This window comes from Aythya marila (assembly GCF_965140915.1).
Source record: "Aythya marila genome assembly, chromosome: 11".
In the NCBI taxonomy this organism is placed as follows: domain Eukaryota; kingdom Metazoa; phylum Chordata; class Aves; order Anseriformes; family Anatidae; genus Aythya; species Aythya marila.
Window position 1 is genome coordinate 13,660,955 of NC_139052.1, and position 11,801 is coordinate 13,672,755.

At 60.9% G+C, this 11,801-nt stretch overlaps 2 protein-coding genes across 3 annotated transcripts; one reads left to right on the forward strand and one right to left on the reverse strand.

Moving 5' to 3' along the window:
• Nucleotides 1-1,664: 1,664 nt before the first annotated feature.
• On the forward strand, nucleotides 1,665-7,394 carry PLIN1 (perilipin 1). Its single transcript, XM_082768756.1, has 9 exons — nucleotides 1,665-1,753; nucleotides 2,428-2,482; nucleotides 3,044-3,242; nucleotides 3,398-3,480; nucleotides 3,823-4,075; nucleotides 4,291-4,535; nucleotides 5,023-5,175; nucleotides 5,753-5,986; nucleotides 6,443-7,394. The coding sequence occupies exons 2-9, from the start codon at nucleotides 2,438-2,440 to the stop codon at nucleotides 6,815-6,817; spliced, it is 1,587 nt and encodes a 528-aa protein (XP_082624882.1). The 5' UTR covers nucleotides 1,665-1,753; nucleotides 2,428-2,437; the 3' UTR covers nucleotides 6,818-7,394.
• A 309-nt stretch (nucleotides 7,395-7,703) lies between these two features.
• LOC309882420 (ras-related and estrogen-regulated growth inhibitor-like protein) lies at nucleotides 7,704-10,522 on the reverse strand. 2 transcript variants are annotated; one of them, XM_082769506.1, is made up of 4 exons: nucleotides 10,269-10,522; nucleotides 9,754-9,807; nucleotides 9,229-9,305; nucleotides 7,704-8,718 (listed from the first exon to the last, which is right to left on the reverse strand). In XM_082769506.1, exons 1-4 carry the CDS (start codon nucleotides 10,399-10,401, stop codon nucleotides 8,293-8,295), a joined length of 690 nt encoding a protein of 229 aa, XP_082625632.1. In that variant the 5' UTR covers nucleotides 10,402-10,522; the 3' UTR covers nucleotides 7,704-8,292. The 2 variants fall into 2 exon arrangements, with proteins under 2 accessions (XP_082625632.1, XP_082625633.1); XM_082769507.1 differs by lacking the exon at nucleotides 9,754-9,807.
• Between the last annotated feature and the right edge of the window lie 1,279 nt (nucleotides 10,523-11,801).

An 11,801-nucleotide genomic window follows, 5' to 3' on the forward strand; every position in this document is an offset into this window, starting at 1 on the left:
ATGCACAAAGCGTTGCGTTCGGCAACAATTTAGTACGAATTTCCCTCTGAATTACTGGTCTCATATATATTTCATAATGGTAGCAATTAACAGGAGAATGGTACGTGAGATAAGGGATCTGCTCACAGACAAGGCTTTCCTAGCGTTTATACCCTGCTTGGCACAGTATTTCAAGAAATGTGTGAGCCATTGGAGAGTCCCAAGTGAGCAGCAAGAATGATCAAAGGTCTAAAACCCAACAGCTCTGGGGAGGGATCAGGTGAACTGGTTTTGTAGAGGAAAGGTGACTGAGAGAGGGTGTGAAGGGCATTCATGTGTCTAAAAGGCTTTCTGCCAAGAGGAAGGCAGTAAATTGGTCTCTAACTCCATCCAAGAGGTACGTTTATATTGCCACAAAGGAGAATTAAATCACACAGGTGATTTTATTTTGAACTGAAGTAAAACAAAACACTAAATAGATTGGCAGGGAAGACATTATTTAAAAAGAAACTGGGCAGACACTTGCCAGCAGTGATTTGGGGATGGTGATCCTGCCGTTGGGCATGGAAATAAATTAACTACTCCAGCCCCCTGCAGACCTAAGCTTAAAGATGCCTCATGTCTTTAGGGCTCTAGCTGACCCCCAACCACGGTATATTAATGGGAATGGAGGAGACTGCAGAGACAAGGGTGTAAACCTCTGCTGCCCTGCACCCGGCTGATCTGGCTCTAAATGCTGCCTGCAGAAATTGTTTGTCATGGGGCTGGCACAGCCTCTGCCCCGCAGCGAGGGGAAGGGGAAAGGCCACAGCAGGGCAAAGGCTGCGCTGTCTGTTGATCCCAGCTCACGCCAAGGCAGGGAGAAGGCTGGCACTGCCCCTGCCCGGCCAGCAGAGCTGGGAGAAGCCTCGGTGCCAAGAGAGCAAACTTGTGAGCAGGCTGCTGCCCTTTGTCCCGCTGTCTGGAGAGCAGTGACTCACCCCGCTGCTGCGCTGGAGCCCGTCCAGGACACTGGTGTGCCTGTTCCAGGGCACTGGTGTGCCTCTGTTTGGGGGGTGAGCCCAGCAGGCAAGGCAGGTCTGTGAGTTTTGCAGGGCTGGGAGCAAATCCAGGCTCTCTGGAAGGAAAGGAGGACTGAGCAGAGCTTCCAGGAGCCCAGAGCCACGCAGGCTTGGGTGCACACCTCCGTGTCCTGCACGGGGGTTGAGGGACAGAGGCCGAGCTGCTGCACTGCTTGGAGGCCACGTTCGTGGGACTGCACCCTGTCTTGGCCCCGCCAGCCCAGGAGAGATCCTGAGGGTCAGAAGAGTCCAGCACCACTGAGGGGTTAGGACATGTAGGGGTCTGCAGCACGTGCCGTGCCAGCTGGAGCACAAACTGCTCCGAGGTGCCCAGAGCAAGGAAAAGAGGTGGCAGGCACATGCTGTAACAGAGAGAGCTCCCCCTGGAAATAAGGGAACAGGCATTTGTCATGAGTGTGGCTTAGCACTGCATCTGGGGCCCAGGGAGATGGGGATTTTGGCCTTGCAAGGTTTGACTGACCTCAGGCAGCCTGCCCTGCTGTGAGCGGGGCCGTTTTTGCAGCCTTCTGTCCCAAATTTGGGTGTCCTCGGGGTGTTGTTTGCCCAGTTTCCACAGCAACCCGTGGCTCTGAACCCAGCTGGGAGGTGGGGCCTGGGGGTGGTAGTGCCCAGGGCACCGCGCACCCCGGCACAGGCCCCGCACGCAGGGACGGCGCTGCCACCGGCTCCTGCTCTGCACAGGCAGACCCTGGGTGAGTCCCCGGTCCCCAAAGGGGGGACAGCTTCAGCAGGACTAGTCGGGGTGAGGGCAGGGATTGCCTGCCTTCCTTCAATCTCCTGCATTCAGCTTGCTGCTGGGAAAAGGGAGTGGAGCTGTGCTTGGGGGTGTCACCAAGCCAGGAGCAGCGCAGGCGGGGGTTTTGCGGTGCTTTGCAGCCCAGCCGGGTGCATGGGGACAGGGACGATGGTGCTGAGCCATGGGGTGGTGCACAGGGGGATCGCACGGTCCCCATCACAGCCCCACATCCCGAGCATCACCGCTCAGCCTCCCTCATCCTGCCAGCAGCTCCTCTCTCCACTCCTCTCTGCACCTACCCCCAGCCTGCCTACCCTCAGCTTGCTTTCCAGCCCTAACCCATTTCATCCTGCTTGGACCCCACTCCTCCCAACCTCTCAGCCTCTCAGCCCATTCTTCATACCCTTGGGTGCCGAGGCCCGCTAGCAGGGGAGGAGCTCGTGGAGCCCTTGGCTGTAGGGTTTAAGTGGTAAAAAGTCAAGCCTTAGGCAATGGCACGTCCCGTGGCACCCAGGGGAGGTGCGTGTCCCAGCCCAGCTCCAGCCCATCCCACTCCGAGCTGTGGGGTGAGCAGGGAGCCCACAGGCAGCACAGTACTGTCTGCAGCTCTGAACTTCGCTTTGCCCGCAGACGTGTCGCGATGACGGCCAAGAAGAATCAGACCCTGCAGGATGGAAGTGCCAAGGTGAGCGTGGGAAGAGGGAGAGGAAAGGGCAGAGCGTGGATAGTGCCAGGCAGCTCATACAGGCTGTGCTAGGTGGATGCTAGTTGCACCTTGTGCTGCCCCGTGGGTTATCCTTACCTGCAATAAAACAGAGCAAAGGATAACGTTTGGCGTGCTTGAAGTTATCAAGTTGGGAATCAGGAGTTAACCCCGAGCTGGAAGGAGAACAGTCATGCTTGGGAGATGGGGCAGGTGGGGACCATCAGCGCTCCAAGGGTGTTTGTGGGGTCATTTGTAGGGTCGCTGTTCCTCCGGCAGCAGCAGCCAGGCTGGTTTTGCACAGCTGAGCCACAGGAAAGGAGGCTGGGAGACTCTCACTTGTGCCACCTCCTGGCCCTCAGCTTCCTGAGCAGCTGCTTGCTGAGCTGCCACTGGAAAGCAGCAAAATAGGGCTTGGGGACATCTCCTCCTCCAGTGGGAGCTGAGCTCCCGGGTGGGCACAGCGATGTGCCCGATGCCCGTAGGTGACGGGATGTTTTTGGGGAGCTGGCTGGCCCCTAACCATCCCTCTGTGATGCTCAGGAGAATGTGCTGCAGCGGGTCCTGCACCTGCCGGTGGTCAGCTCGACCTGCGAAAGCCTGCAGCGGACCTACACCAGCACCAAGGAGGCCCACCCGCTCATGGCCTCCGTGTGTGAGGTCTACGAGCGGGGCGTGCAGGGCGCCGGCGCCTTGGCCTTGTGGAGCGTGGAGCCTGTGGTGCGCAGGCTGGAGCCCCAGTGTGAGTCCTGAGTCCTCCAACGCTGCCCGTGGGGAGGGGACGGGGGGGGACATGGCAGGGGAAGCCTCCCGTGGTGCTGGCACAGGCACACAGCACCCCCAGCGCAGCCCCCAGCCTTTCTCACCAGCCCGCTCTCGTGTTTTTGCCCGAGGCAGTCACTGTAGCCAACAACTTGGCCTGCCGGGGCTTGGACCACCTGGAGGAGAAGATCCCTGCCCTGCAGTACCCCGTCGAGAAGGTAGGTCACGGGTGGGACAGCAGCCTCTGGGACCCTACAGCCCCTCTGTGGAGCACACAGGGCTTCTCCTATGGGGCACGCTGCCTCTGCTCATTGCTGGAGGTGAGGGGCTGCTCCGGGGCACCCCAAAGCAGGGAGTTGGCCACGAGGTTTGGATAGCTCCCAGATATATGTCAGTAGTGTCCCGTGTGCCATCCCCACCAGCTGCCTCCAGCCCAGGCCGTAGGAAATTGTCATGCCCCTCCTGGGTGCGGCCACGGGTGGGGTCTCCGTTGTCCCTCTGTCTGTCCCCTGCCACCTGGAGCAGGCCAGCGGGGCTCTTCTGCATCTCTCCACCCGCAGCTTGCCTCTGAACTGAAGGACACCATCTCCACCCCGCTCCAAAGCGCCAAAAGCACCATCGGCAACTCCGTGGACAAGATCCTGGAGCTGGCGGCGGAGGGCTATGAGGCGACCAAGAGCACCGTGGAGACCACAGCCAGGTACACGAGGAGCAACTCGGTGAGCCAGATGGCGGCTGCCGGTGTCGACACGGCGCTGGGCGGGCTGGAGAAGCTGATGGAGTACCTGCTGCCAGAAGAGGACGAGGAAGCAGGTAGTCCCGATGCCCAAATCATCACCAAGGGGTGTGCAGAGGGGCGTCCCTGCAGGGCAGGGGGGGGCTGGGATGGAGGAGACCCCCTGATCCTGGCCCTATAAGAGGTGGCAGCTCGTTTATGGGGTGCAGGTGGAGGGAGGACGCTTGGCCCTTGGCCACCAGAGGCTTCTGGTGCAGGTCCCCCACCCAGCCCTGGGCTGCTCTGCTTTTAGATAAGAAGCCCAAAGAGACTCGTGGGCCAGCAGCAAAGATCTCCCAGAGGAAGCCCAGTGCTCCCAGAGCTCCCAGCGCTCCCAGTGCTCCCAGTGCTCCCAGCACTCCCAGTGCCCCCAGCACCCTGGGCCGGATCGGAGCCCTGGTCAGCACCGTCTCCCACCGCGCTTACCAGCAAACCACCCAGAGCCTCCAGCGCGCCAAAACCAAGGGGCAGGAGCTGGTCACCTGGATCCCCATTGTGGTGAGTGCCTCAAGTCCCCCCCAGAGACCCCCAGCAAAACGGGGGCTACGGGAATGAGGCCGGACCTGAAATGTTGGGATTCCTACCGAAGGCTGGGCTGGGATTTCCGTCGCCTTTTCCCGTGGTAAAACCCGAGAGCCCTTTTCCCATGTTCCCAGAGAGCACAATAGGCAGTGGGGGCAGTCGCTGCCAGCTTTCCCCTGCTCAGCAGTGGGAGCCGGGGCCAGCGGTCTCCGTGCCATCAGCACATTCACACAGCCTGCAGCACGTTAGCAGGACGAGTTATTTCCAGCTGCCTCCCAATCTAGATGGCTGATTTATGGCCTTGCCATAACATCCTCCCCGCACCAAACGCCCCGTGGGAGGACCAGATACCATCAGGACAGGGGGTGCCTCGCCTCTCCCACCCCATGCTGCGGTGAGAGCCCCTTCCCAGCCGGTCCCAAAGCCCCAGGGCTGCCCCGAGCTCTGTTTTTTGCCCCCGCAGGGCAGCCTGGCCAAGCCGAGCGCACCCCAGGCACCACAAAGCCACGGTGAGGGGCAGGGCACTGCGGGCGGCTGGCTGAGCCGGCGGCAGAGCAAGGTGCCGGAGCAGAAGCAGGAGAAAGCGGGGAAGAAGGAGGACAGCCACGCCAGTGAGGTACGGAGAAACAGGAGGGCGGTGAGACGGGGTCATCCCAAAGCATCCTCCTGGCCCCAACACATCCTCCCTCTCCTCTCCAAAAAGATAAATAAATGCACTCCTTTTCTGACACCTTCCCAGGGGCTGGGTACGAGCCAGAGGATTGACTTTCCCTGGCTTATTCCTTGGGGAAAGAAATCCTGAACCCCCCAAATCCGACAGCTATGTGCCAGGCACGATGCAGGTGCCCCAATTCCCCAACCCGGCACCAAGCTCCCAGTTGTTGCTTTGGGGTCTCGGCACCGAGTGTCCCCCCACTGCACGGTCCCAGCAGTGAAAAAAGGGCAGAAGGACCCTGGATGGGGGGTATTGAGGTTTGGGGGGGCCCTGCTGCCAGCACAGAGAGCGGGGGCTGGGAACTTTCCCCGCTGGCAGCAGCTCTGCTGGGACACGCGGACAGGAAGCTGCAGGTCGGGGTCGGTGCCCTTTGCCTCTGCCTGCAGCGGAAATGTGGGATCCCAGGGGGCTGCGAGGGTCTGGAAGGAGGGAGGTGGTGGTGGCCAGCACGAGTGGCTGTGGTGTCTTCTCTCTCCAGGCAGGGGATGGTCCCGGGCTGGTGGGCAGCGTGGCCCACAACCTGCAGAGCGCCTGCGCCTCCGGCATCTCCAGCGTGAAGAAGGTCCCCGCCGTGGCCTGGGACGCGGCCGAGGGCTTGATCCTGTTCACCCCCCGCAGGCTGTCCAGGGCCATGGAGACGGTGGATGCGCTGGGGGGGACCCTCGTCAGCGCCCCCAAGCATCTGCTGGGCACCCTGTACAGCTACGTGCCGGTGAGTTTATCACGGATCAGGTCCCGTCCACCTCCTGCAAAGCCTTTTAGGTCCAAGCTCTCCCCATGAGCCCCCCCCACGGCACCACGTAGGGCCAGAGAGTCACCAAAACCTGTGATGGGGAGTCCCCATGACACCCCCCAGGCAGAGCACACCCCAGTGACACCAAGCCCTGAAGCCACCATGCCACACGTGCCCTCCTGTCCCTGTCAGGACACCGTTCACCCTGCGTGTGCTCCAGGACGGGACCGCAAATTCCCAGGGATGCCAAAGTTCAGTCCGAGCCCACGTCCCCCCCTCCTGCTCCTCCGCCTCCCTTCCCTCCCCAGGGACCTCATGTCCTGCGGCTGCCCACTCCCTCCTCCTCTGGGGACCCCCGTGGGGATAAAATGTCCTGTCCTGAGCTCTCTGCCCCACGAGGTCTCCCTCGGGGCCGCCGCTCACGCCGGCTCTCAGCTCCGCAGGCAGTCGGTGAAGGACGAGGCGGCGGCTGGGGGCAGCAAGGCCAGCCCTGAGACGGAGCAGAAGGAGGAGGAGGACGGCAAGCCTGCCGCCGCCCCCGCCGAGGAGAAGTCCCAGCTGAGGGGCGACTGGCGGCTGTACCGCGGCCACCACCCGCTGTCCTTCCTGGGCCTGGAGGACCCCCTATTCATGCGCCACAACCTCTACCGCAGCCCGGCCTTCGAGCCCGAGTGCCCCCTGCCGCGGAAATCCGCCTTCGCCCCCTACAACCGGCGTGTGAGCGAGGGCTCCTACCGCTTTGGGCCCGAGGCCATGTACAGCCGGGCCTACTACGCCAACCTCTACAGCCCGGCCTTCAAGAAGGACTGAGGAGGTGGTGGGGGCACACGGCTCGGCACCCCACAGCACGCTTCGCCCCGCCACTACCCGCGTCCCCACACGGACACAGACATCGGTGTGCCAACGAGCAGGGACGTCCCTCCCACCCAGGGGGTGTCTCCATGCTCATGAGTTGCATCCATGGTTGTGTCCTGATGGCGTGTCAGCCCCCATCCCCAAGCTGGAGCCCAAGCAGATCATAGGGAACCCGTGGGTGCTTTGCCCTGTGGTTGTCCCCGCCACGCACGCCCCCCCCCCGCAGACACAGGAGGGTCCTCGCTCTGCCCCAGGGGTGGCTCTTCCCTGGGGAGTGCGCTGGGGCCAGGAGGGGGAGAGCAAAGGCAGCCAAAAGTGCTGCTGTTGGAGGGAGAAGTAGGTGGAGGAGAGAGCAGAGGGGACTGGAGAAGAGAAGAAGAAGAAAGGGACCAGCTCTGGGCCACCCTGGTCCTTGTTGAGGGTCGGAAACGAGGCCGGTGACAGTGGGTGGAGTGCCTGGACCCCCTTCTGCAGTTCTGCCCCACTTCCCGCTACTTTTGGTTGTATCTGCTGCAGTAATAAACCTTCTCTACCTGCCCCCGGCACAGTTTGCTTTCCCAGAGCTAGCCCAGCAGCAGGATGGGTTGAGGAAGGGGAAACAGGCCCTGGGCACCCAAGCAGGGACAAGGGGACCCCGAGCGTGCCTGCAGAGGCTGCGCTAGCTGGGTCTATGTGGTGAGCCACAAAGGGCTGGGAACACCGCGGGAAGGAGGGCCCCTGCCTTTCACCATGCTCGGGCAGTGCCCAGCACCATACGTGCCTCTTCCCATGCCTGGAGTACAAATTCACAGCCACGAGGAGCCAGGGGCTTCCTGCCAAAGAAGATTTATTCCGTTTTAGAGGAGAACAGAGCGGAGAACTCACTGTCTGTACCGCGCACACCACCCCCTTCCTACACGCTGCTTTCCCAGGCACACCAGGGAAGGGGAAAAGCCTCCAAGCCCTCCTCCCCACCTCCCTTCCTCCCCGGGGACCCGCCGGCTCACAGAGGTCTGGGTTTACGAGACGCACGGTGCAGTCCCACATCCTGGGAACGAGCCCGGCGCCTGACTTTCCCATGCACAGCCCGCGCGCCACTCGCACAAGGGAAATGGCCACAGCCACCAAAGGGCTGCGGGCGGGAGGAGCAGGTCACCAGCACGGCTCCGCCTGGAGTCACGGAGAGAAGGAGGGTGGGACGGGAGGGTCAAGGACCCGGCCTGATATCCTGCGGGGTCAGCAGCAGGATGCCAAGGTGACAGATTGGGGACACGGAACGGGGCGGAGGTGGCGTGTCCTCCCTGCTCACAGGGGCAGCTTCCCAGAGAAGGAGCTGTATGTTCCTGCAGGAAACCACCGTGCTGGTGGAAATGTGCCCCATCTCCACAGGCACCCCGAGGAGGCTCCATCCAGTCGGGCAGCACGGGGAGAAGCAACACCCAGGCCACGGCTCAGAGGGAGTCCGTTCGTTTGCGGGCAAACACCGCTGACATGGTCTTGACGATGCCCCGGATGCCCGTACCCTTTTTCAGGGCCAGTTTGGTGTCGGGGATGCGCTCGGCCAGTCCGTGGAAGACCATGAGGGCCCCGTGATACGCCTCGGCCGCAGAGACCTCGTAGAACCCACAGTCCAGGGAGAGGGCCAGGAGCCGTCCCTCCTCGCTGGACACCTCCCGTTGGTGGTGCAGGTCCCGCTTGTTGCCCACGATGACGATGGGCACCTTCTCCTGGCTCTGCCCCTCCTTGGCCGCCTTGATGAACTGGATTTTGGGGGGCAGGATGTCAAAGCTGGCGCGGTCACAGATGCTGTAGACCAGGACGAAGCTGTCTGCCCACTGGATTCGCTTCTCCTCCGAGGAGCCATCATCTGCCTGGTCCTAGGGAAAGAGATAAGGAGGGTTTCTGAAGGTTTCTTTACCCAGCTCACTCTCTCCATGCCAGCCTGCTAGTGCAGGGTGCAGAGATCCCGAGCCCATCGGGACAGGAATGGCAGTGAGCAGTACAGAGGTGACCAGACAGGGATACTGGAGTCAGAGCCCTCCCCTTCCCATACAGACGGGAATTGGCACAGGTAATAACAGCGTGGGGTCCTCCGTGGGGCACTCCCACTGCATTAATACCTTGTGCTCAGTCCAGAGGCACAATATCAGTGCCTCACTGTCCTCCCCGGTCAGAAAACTGCGTGCTGCGATGACTATTACCACAAACAGCACAGCTGCCCTGTACTCAGCAGGCAAAAAGGACTCAGATCCTACAAACCATCTGCTGAGCGAGCCTGAAGCGAGAGCTTTGTGTAGCTGGGGCTCCCAGCCCGTGGGTGCTGCTTTTAGCAAAGGCTGGGTTTTCATCCTGGGGGTGAAAATGAGTGAGGAGTGCAGCCCTCTCACCTGGGAGGTGGGGACGTCCCAGATGTGGAAGAGAATCTCCCGACCGTCCACGGTCAGGGTGTGGCTGTAGATGAATTCTGACAAAAAAAAAAGAGAGGGAACAAAGACGCTTGCCCACACAGACCCCAGAGACAGTTCCCTTGCACCAGGTCTTCTCCCCTAAAAGCCTTTAGTGTCCACCCTGAGAGACTGCAAGCCCCGAGGCACAGCCCTCAGGCTCTCTGTACAGCAGCAGCGGGGGCTGTGGGGCAGATTTGCCTCTGCCATGAGTACCCCACACTCAGCCCATACACACTTTTGCCACCTGAGCCTTTGGCACCCCAAAGAAATGGTTCTGAAGTGAAAAAAGGGCTCACTGAACAGACACGACCTTCAAGTGTCCCAGGAGCAGGCAGAGGCTCTAGGGAAGCACAGGAGAGGATGGGAAGGAACCGAACCCTGCAGCAGGATGGGGATCAGGCTCACTTTCTGACCTTCCAGTCCCCAGTGGGTGTTTAGTGGGACCGGCCCTGGCCCAGCACTCACCCATGTCTCCGTACTCCCCGATAAAGCGCCTGGTGAGGAAACGCACAGTCAGGGCTGCAGAGGGGAGAATAAGAGTCATAAAATAATCCTAAACCTCCCGGATTCATGCTTAAACCCAGACCAAGGTCAGCGCAGCCCCTGATCACACTCAGGCAGTGATCCCCCTGTAACCTCCCGCTACAGGGACCGATCTCGGATTCCCTCCCTTCCAGCCATGGGGCTGCAAACAGCGGAGAGGCACGGCACAAAGCGGCACACCAGCAGACTGCAGCTCAGTGGAAAACACCTTCCCCATCCCTCCCCTGCTGCCTGCAAGGTCGTGTTCAGCTTCCCCTCCCTGGTACCCAAAAGCACAGCCCCATCCCCCCCTCTGTCCCAGAGCACAGCGGGGTTGCTCTCCGCAGCTTAATCTCCAAACTCTGCTGCAGCTCTCCGTCTTTTTTTTTTTATTTTTCAGTAGAAAGGCTTCTCCGTGCCTGGCAAGTTTCAGCTCTCCGCTCGCGGTCGTTTCCTACCTGATTTCCCCACGCTGTCGGCTCCCATCACGAGCACATTCGCTTCTGCTTTCAGGGCGGCGGGGCCGGGCACCTCCAGCAGGGCAGGGTGGTCGGGGGTGAAGCTGGCGCTCCTGCGCAGCCGGAGCCCCATGCCGAGCGTGGCCGTGCCCTGCCGGCGGTCCCAGCAGCGTGTCCGAGGGGGTCGGCAAATCCCACGGCACCCAGGGGACCCGCCGGGACCACCCCGCTCCCGGCAGCCGCCGGGGAGCTGCGGCCGGGGCTGCAGCCGGAGGGATTCCAAACTTTGTAATCCGTCGATCGGCTCATCCCGGCACACGTCAGCGCCGGGCTGGCCCCGTCATCCCGCAGCGTGGCGGGCTGCCCGCAGCAGCGCTGCCGCACGCGGCCCAGCAGCCTGCCCACGCCTGCCAACGGGCACCCCGGTGTCCCCCGCCACCTCCCCGCCGACTCGACTGGGCTTGTGGGGAGCAGCAGAGCGGCTTGTGACAGGCGTATCACGACTGGCGGAGGGGCTTGGGGCTGATGGGGTGCCTCGCAGACCGTATAAGTGATGGGGCATCTTGTGACTGAGGGGGTATATCGTGACAGATGGGGCATCTCGTGATGGATGGGGTATCTCACAACTGACAGGGCATCTCACGACCGAGGGGGTATATTGTGACTGATGTGGCATCTCATGACTGATGGGGCATCTCACAGCTGGTGGGGTGTATCGTGATAGATGGGGCATCTCACAAGTGACGGGGCATCTCACAACTGAAGGGGCATCCCATGACTAATGGGGCATCTCACAAGTGATGGGGTATATCACAACCAATGGGGTATCTCGTGATGGATGGAGTATATCACTACCAATAGGCTATATCATGACCAATGGGGTATATCATGATCGACGGGGCATATCGTGACTGATGGGTATTTCACAACTGACTGCTGGAGTATATCATGATAGATGGGGTATATCATGATAGATGGGGTATCTCACAGCTGACGGGGCATCTCACAACCAATGGGGTATATCACGACTGATAGGGCATCTCACAACTGGTGGGGTATATCGTGATAGATGGGGCATCTCGCAAGTGACGGGGCATCTCACGACTGACAGGGTATATCACAACCAATGGGGTATACAGGCCTGTCAGTTTGACCTCAGTGCCAGGGAAGCTCATGGAGCAGATCCTCCTGAGAGTCATCACGCAGCACTTGCAGGGGAAGCAGGCGATCAGGCCCAGTCAGCATGGGTTTATGAAAGGCAGATCCTGTTTGACGAACCTGATCTCCTTCTATGACAAAGTGACGTGCTGGGTGGATGAGGGAAAGGCTGTGGATGTGGTCTACCTTGACTTCAGTAAGGCTTTTGACACCGTCTCCCACAGCATTCTCCTCAAGAAACTGGCTGCCCTTGGCTTGGACTGGCGCACACTTCGTTGGGTTAGAAACTGGCTGGATAGCCGGGCCCAAAGAGTCGTGGTGAATGGAGCCAAGTCCAGTTGGAGGCCAGTCACTAGTGGCGTCCCCCAGGGCTCG

What these genes read in the sequence shown, in the direction of transcription:
- PLIN1 (XM_082768756.1), top strand. Translation starts at nt 2,438, where the DNA reads ATGACGGCCAAGAAGAATCAGACCCTGCAGGATGGAAGTGCCAAG. An exon ending in TGCAGTACCCCGTCGAGAAG is followed by an intron (nt 3,481 to 3,822) that starts GTAGGTCACGGG and finishes CTCCACCCGCAG; the next exon opens with CTTGCCTCTGAACTGAAGGA. An exon ending in AGGACAGCCACGCCAGTGAG is followed by an intron (nt 5,176 to 5,752) that starts GTACGGAGAAAC and finishes TTCTCTCTCCAG; the next exon opens with GCAGGGGATGGTCCCGGGCT.
- LOC309882420 (XM_082769506.1), bottom strand. Translation starts at nt 10,401, where the DNA reads ATGGGGCTCCGGCTGCGCAGGAGCGCCAGCTTCACCCCCGACCACCCT. An exon ending in CGACAGCGTGGGGAAATCAG is followed by an intron (nt 9,808 to 10,268) that starts GTAGGAAACGAC and finishes TCCCCTCTGCAG; the next exon opens with CCCTGACTGTGCGTTTCCTC. An exon ending in CGGGGAGTACGGAGACATGG is followed by an intron (nt 9,306 to 9,753) that starts GTGAGTGCTGGG and finishes TTTTTTTGTCAG; the next exon opens with AATTCATCTACAGCCACACC.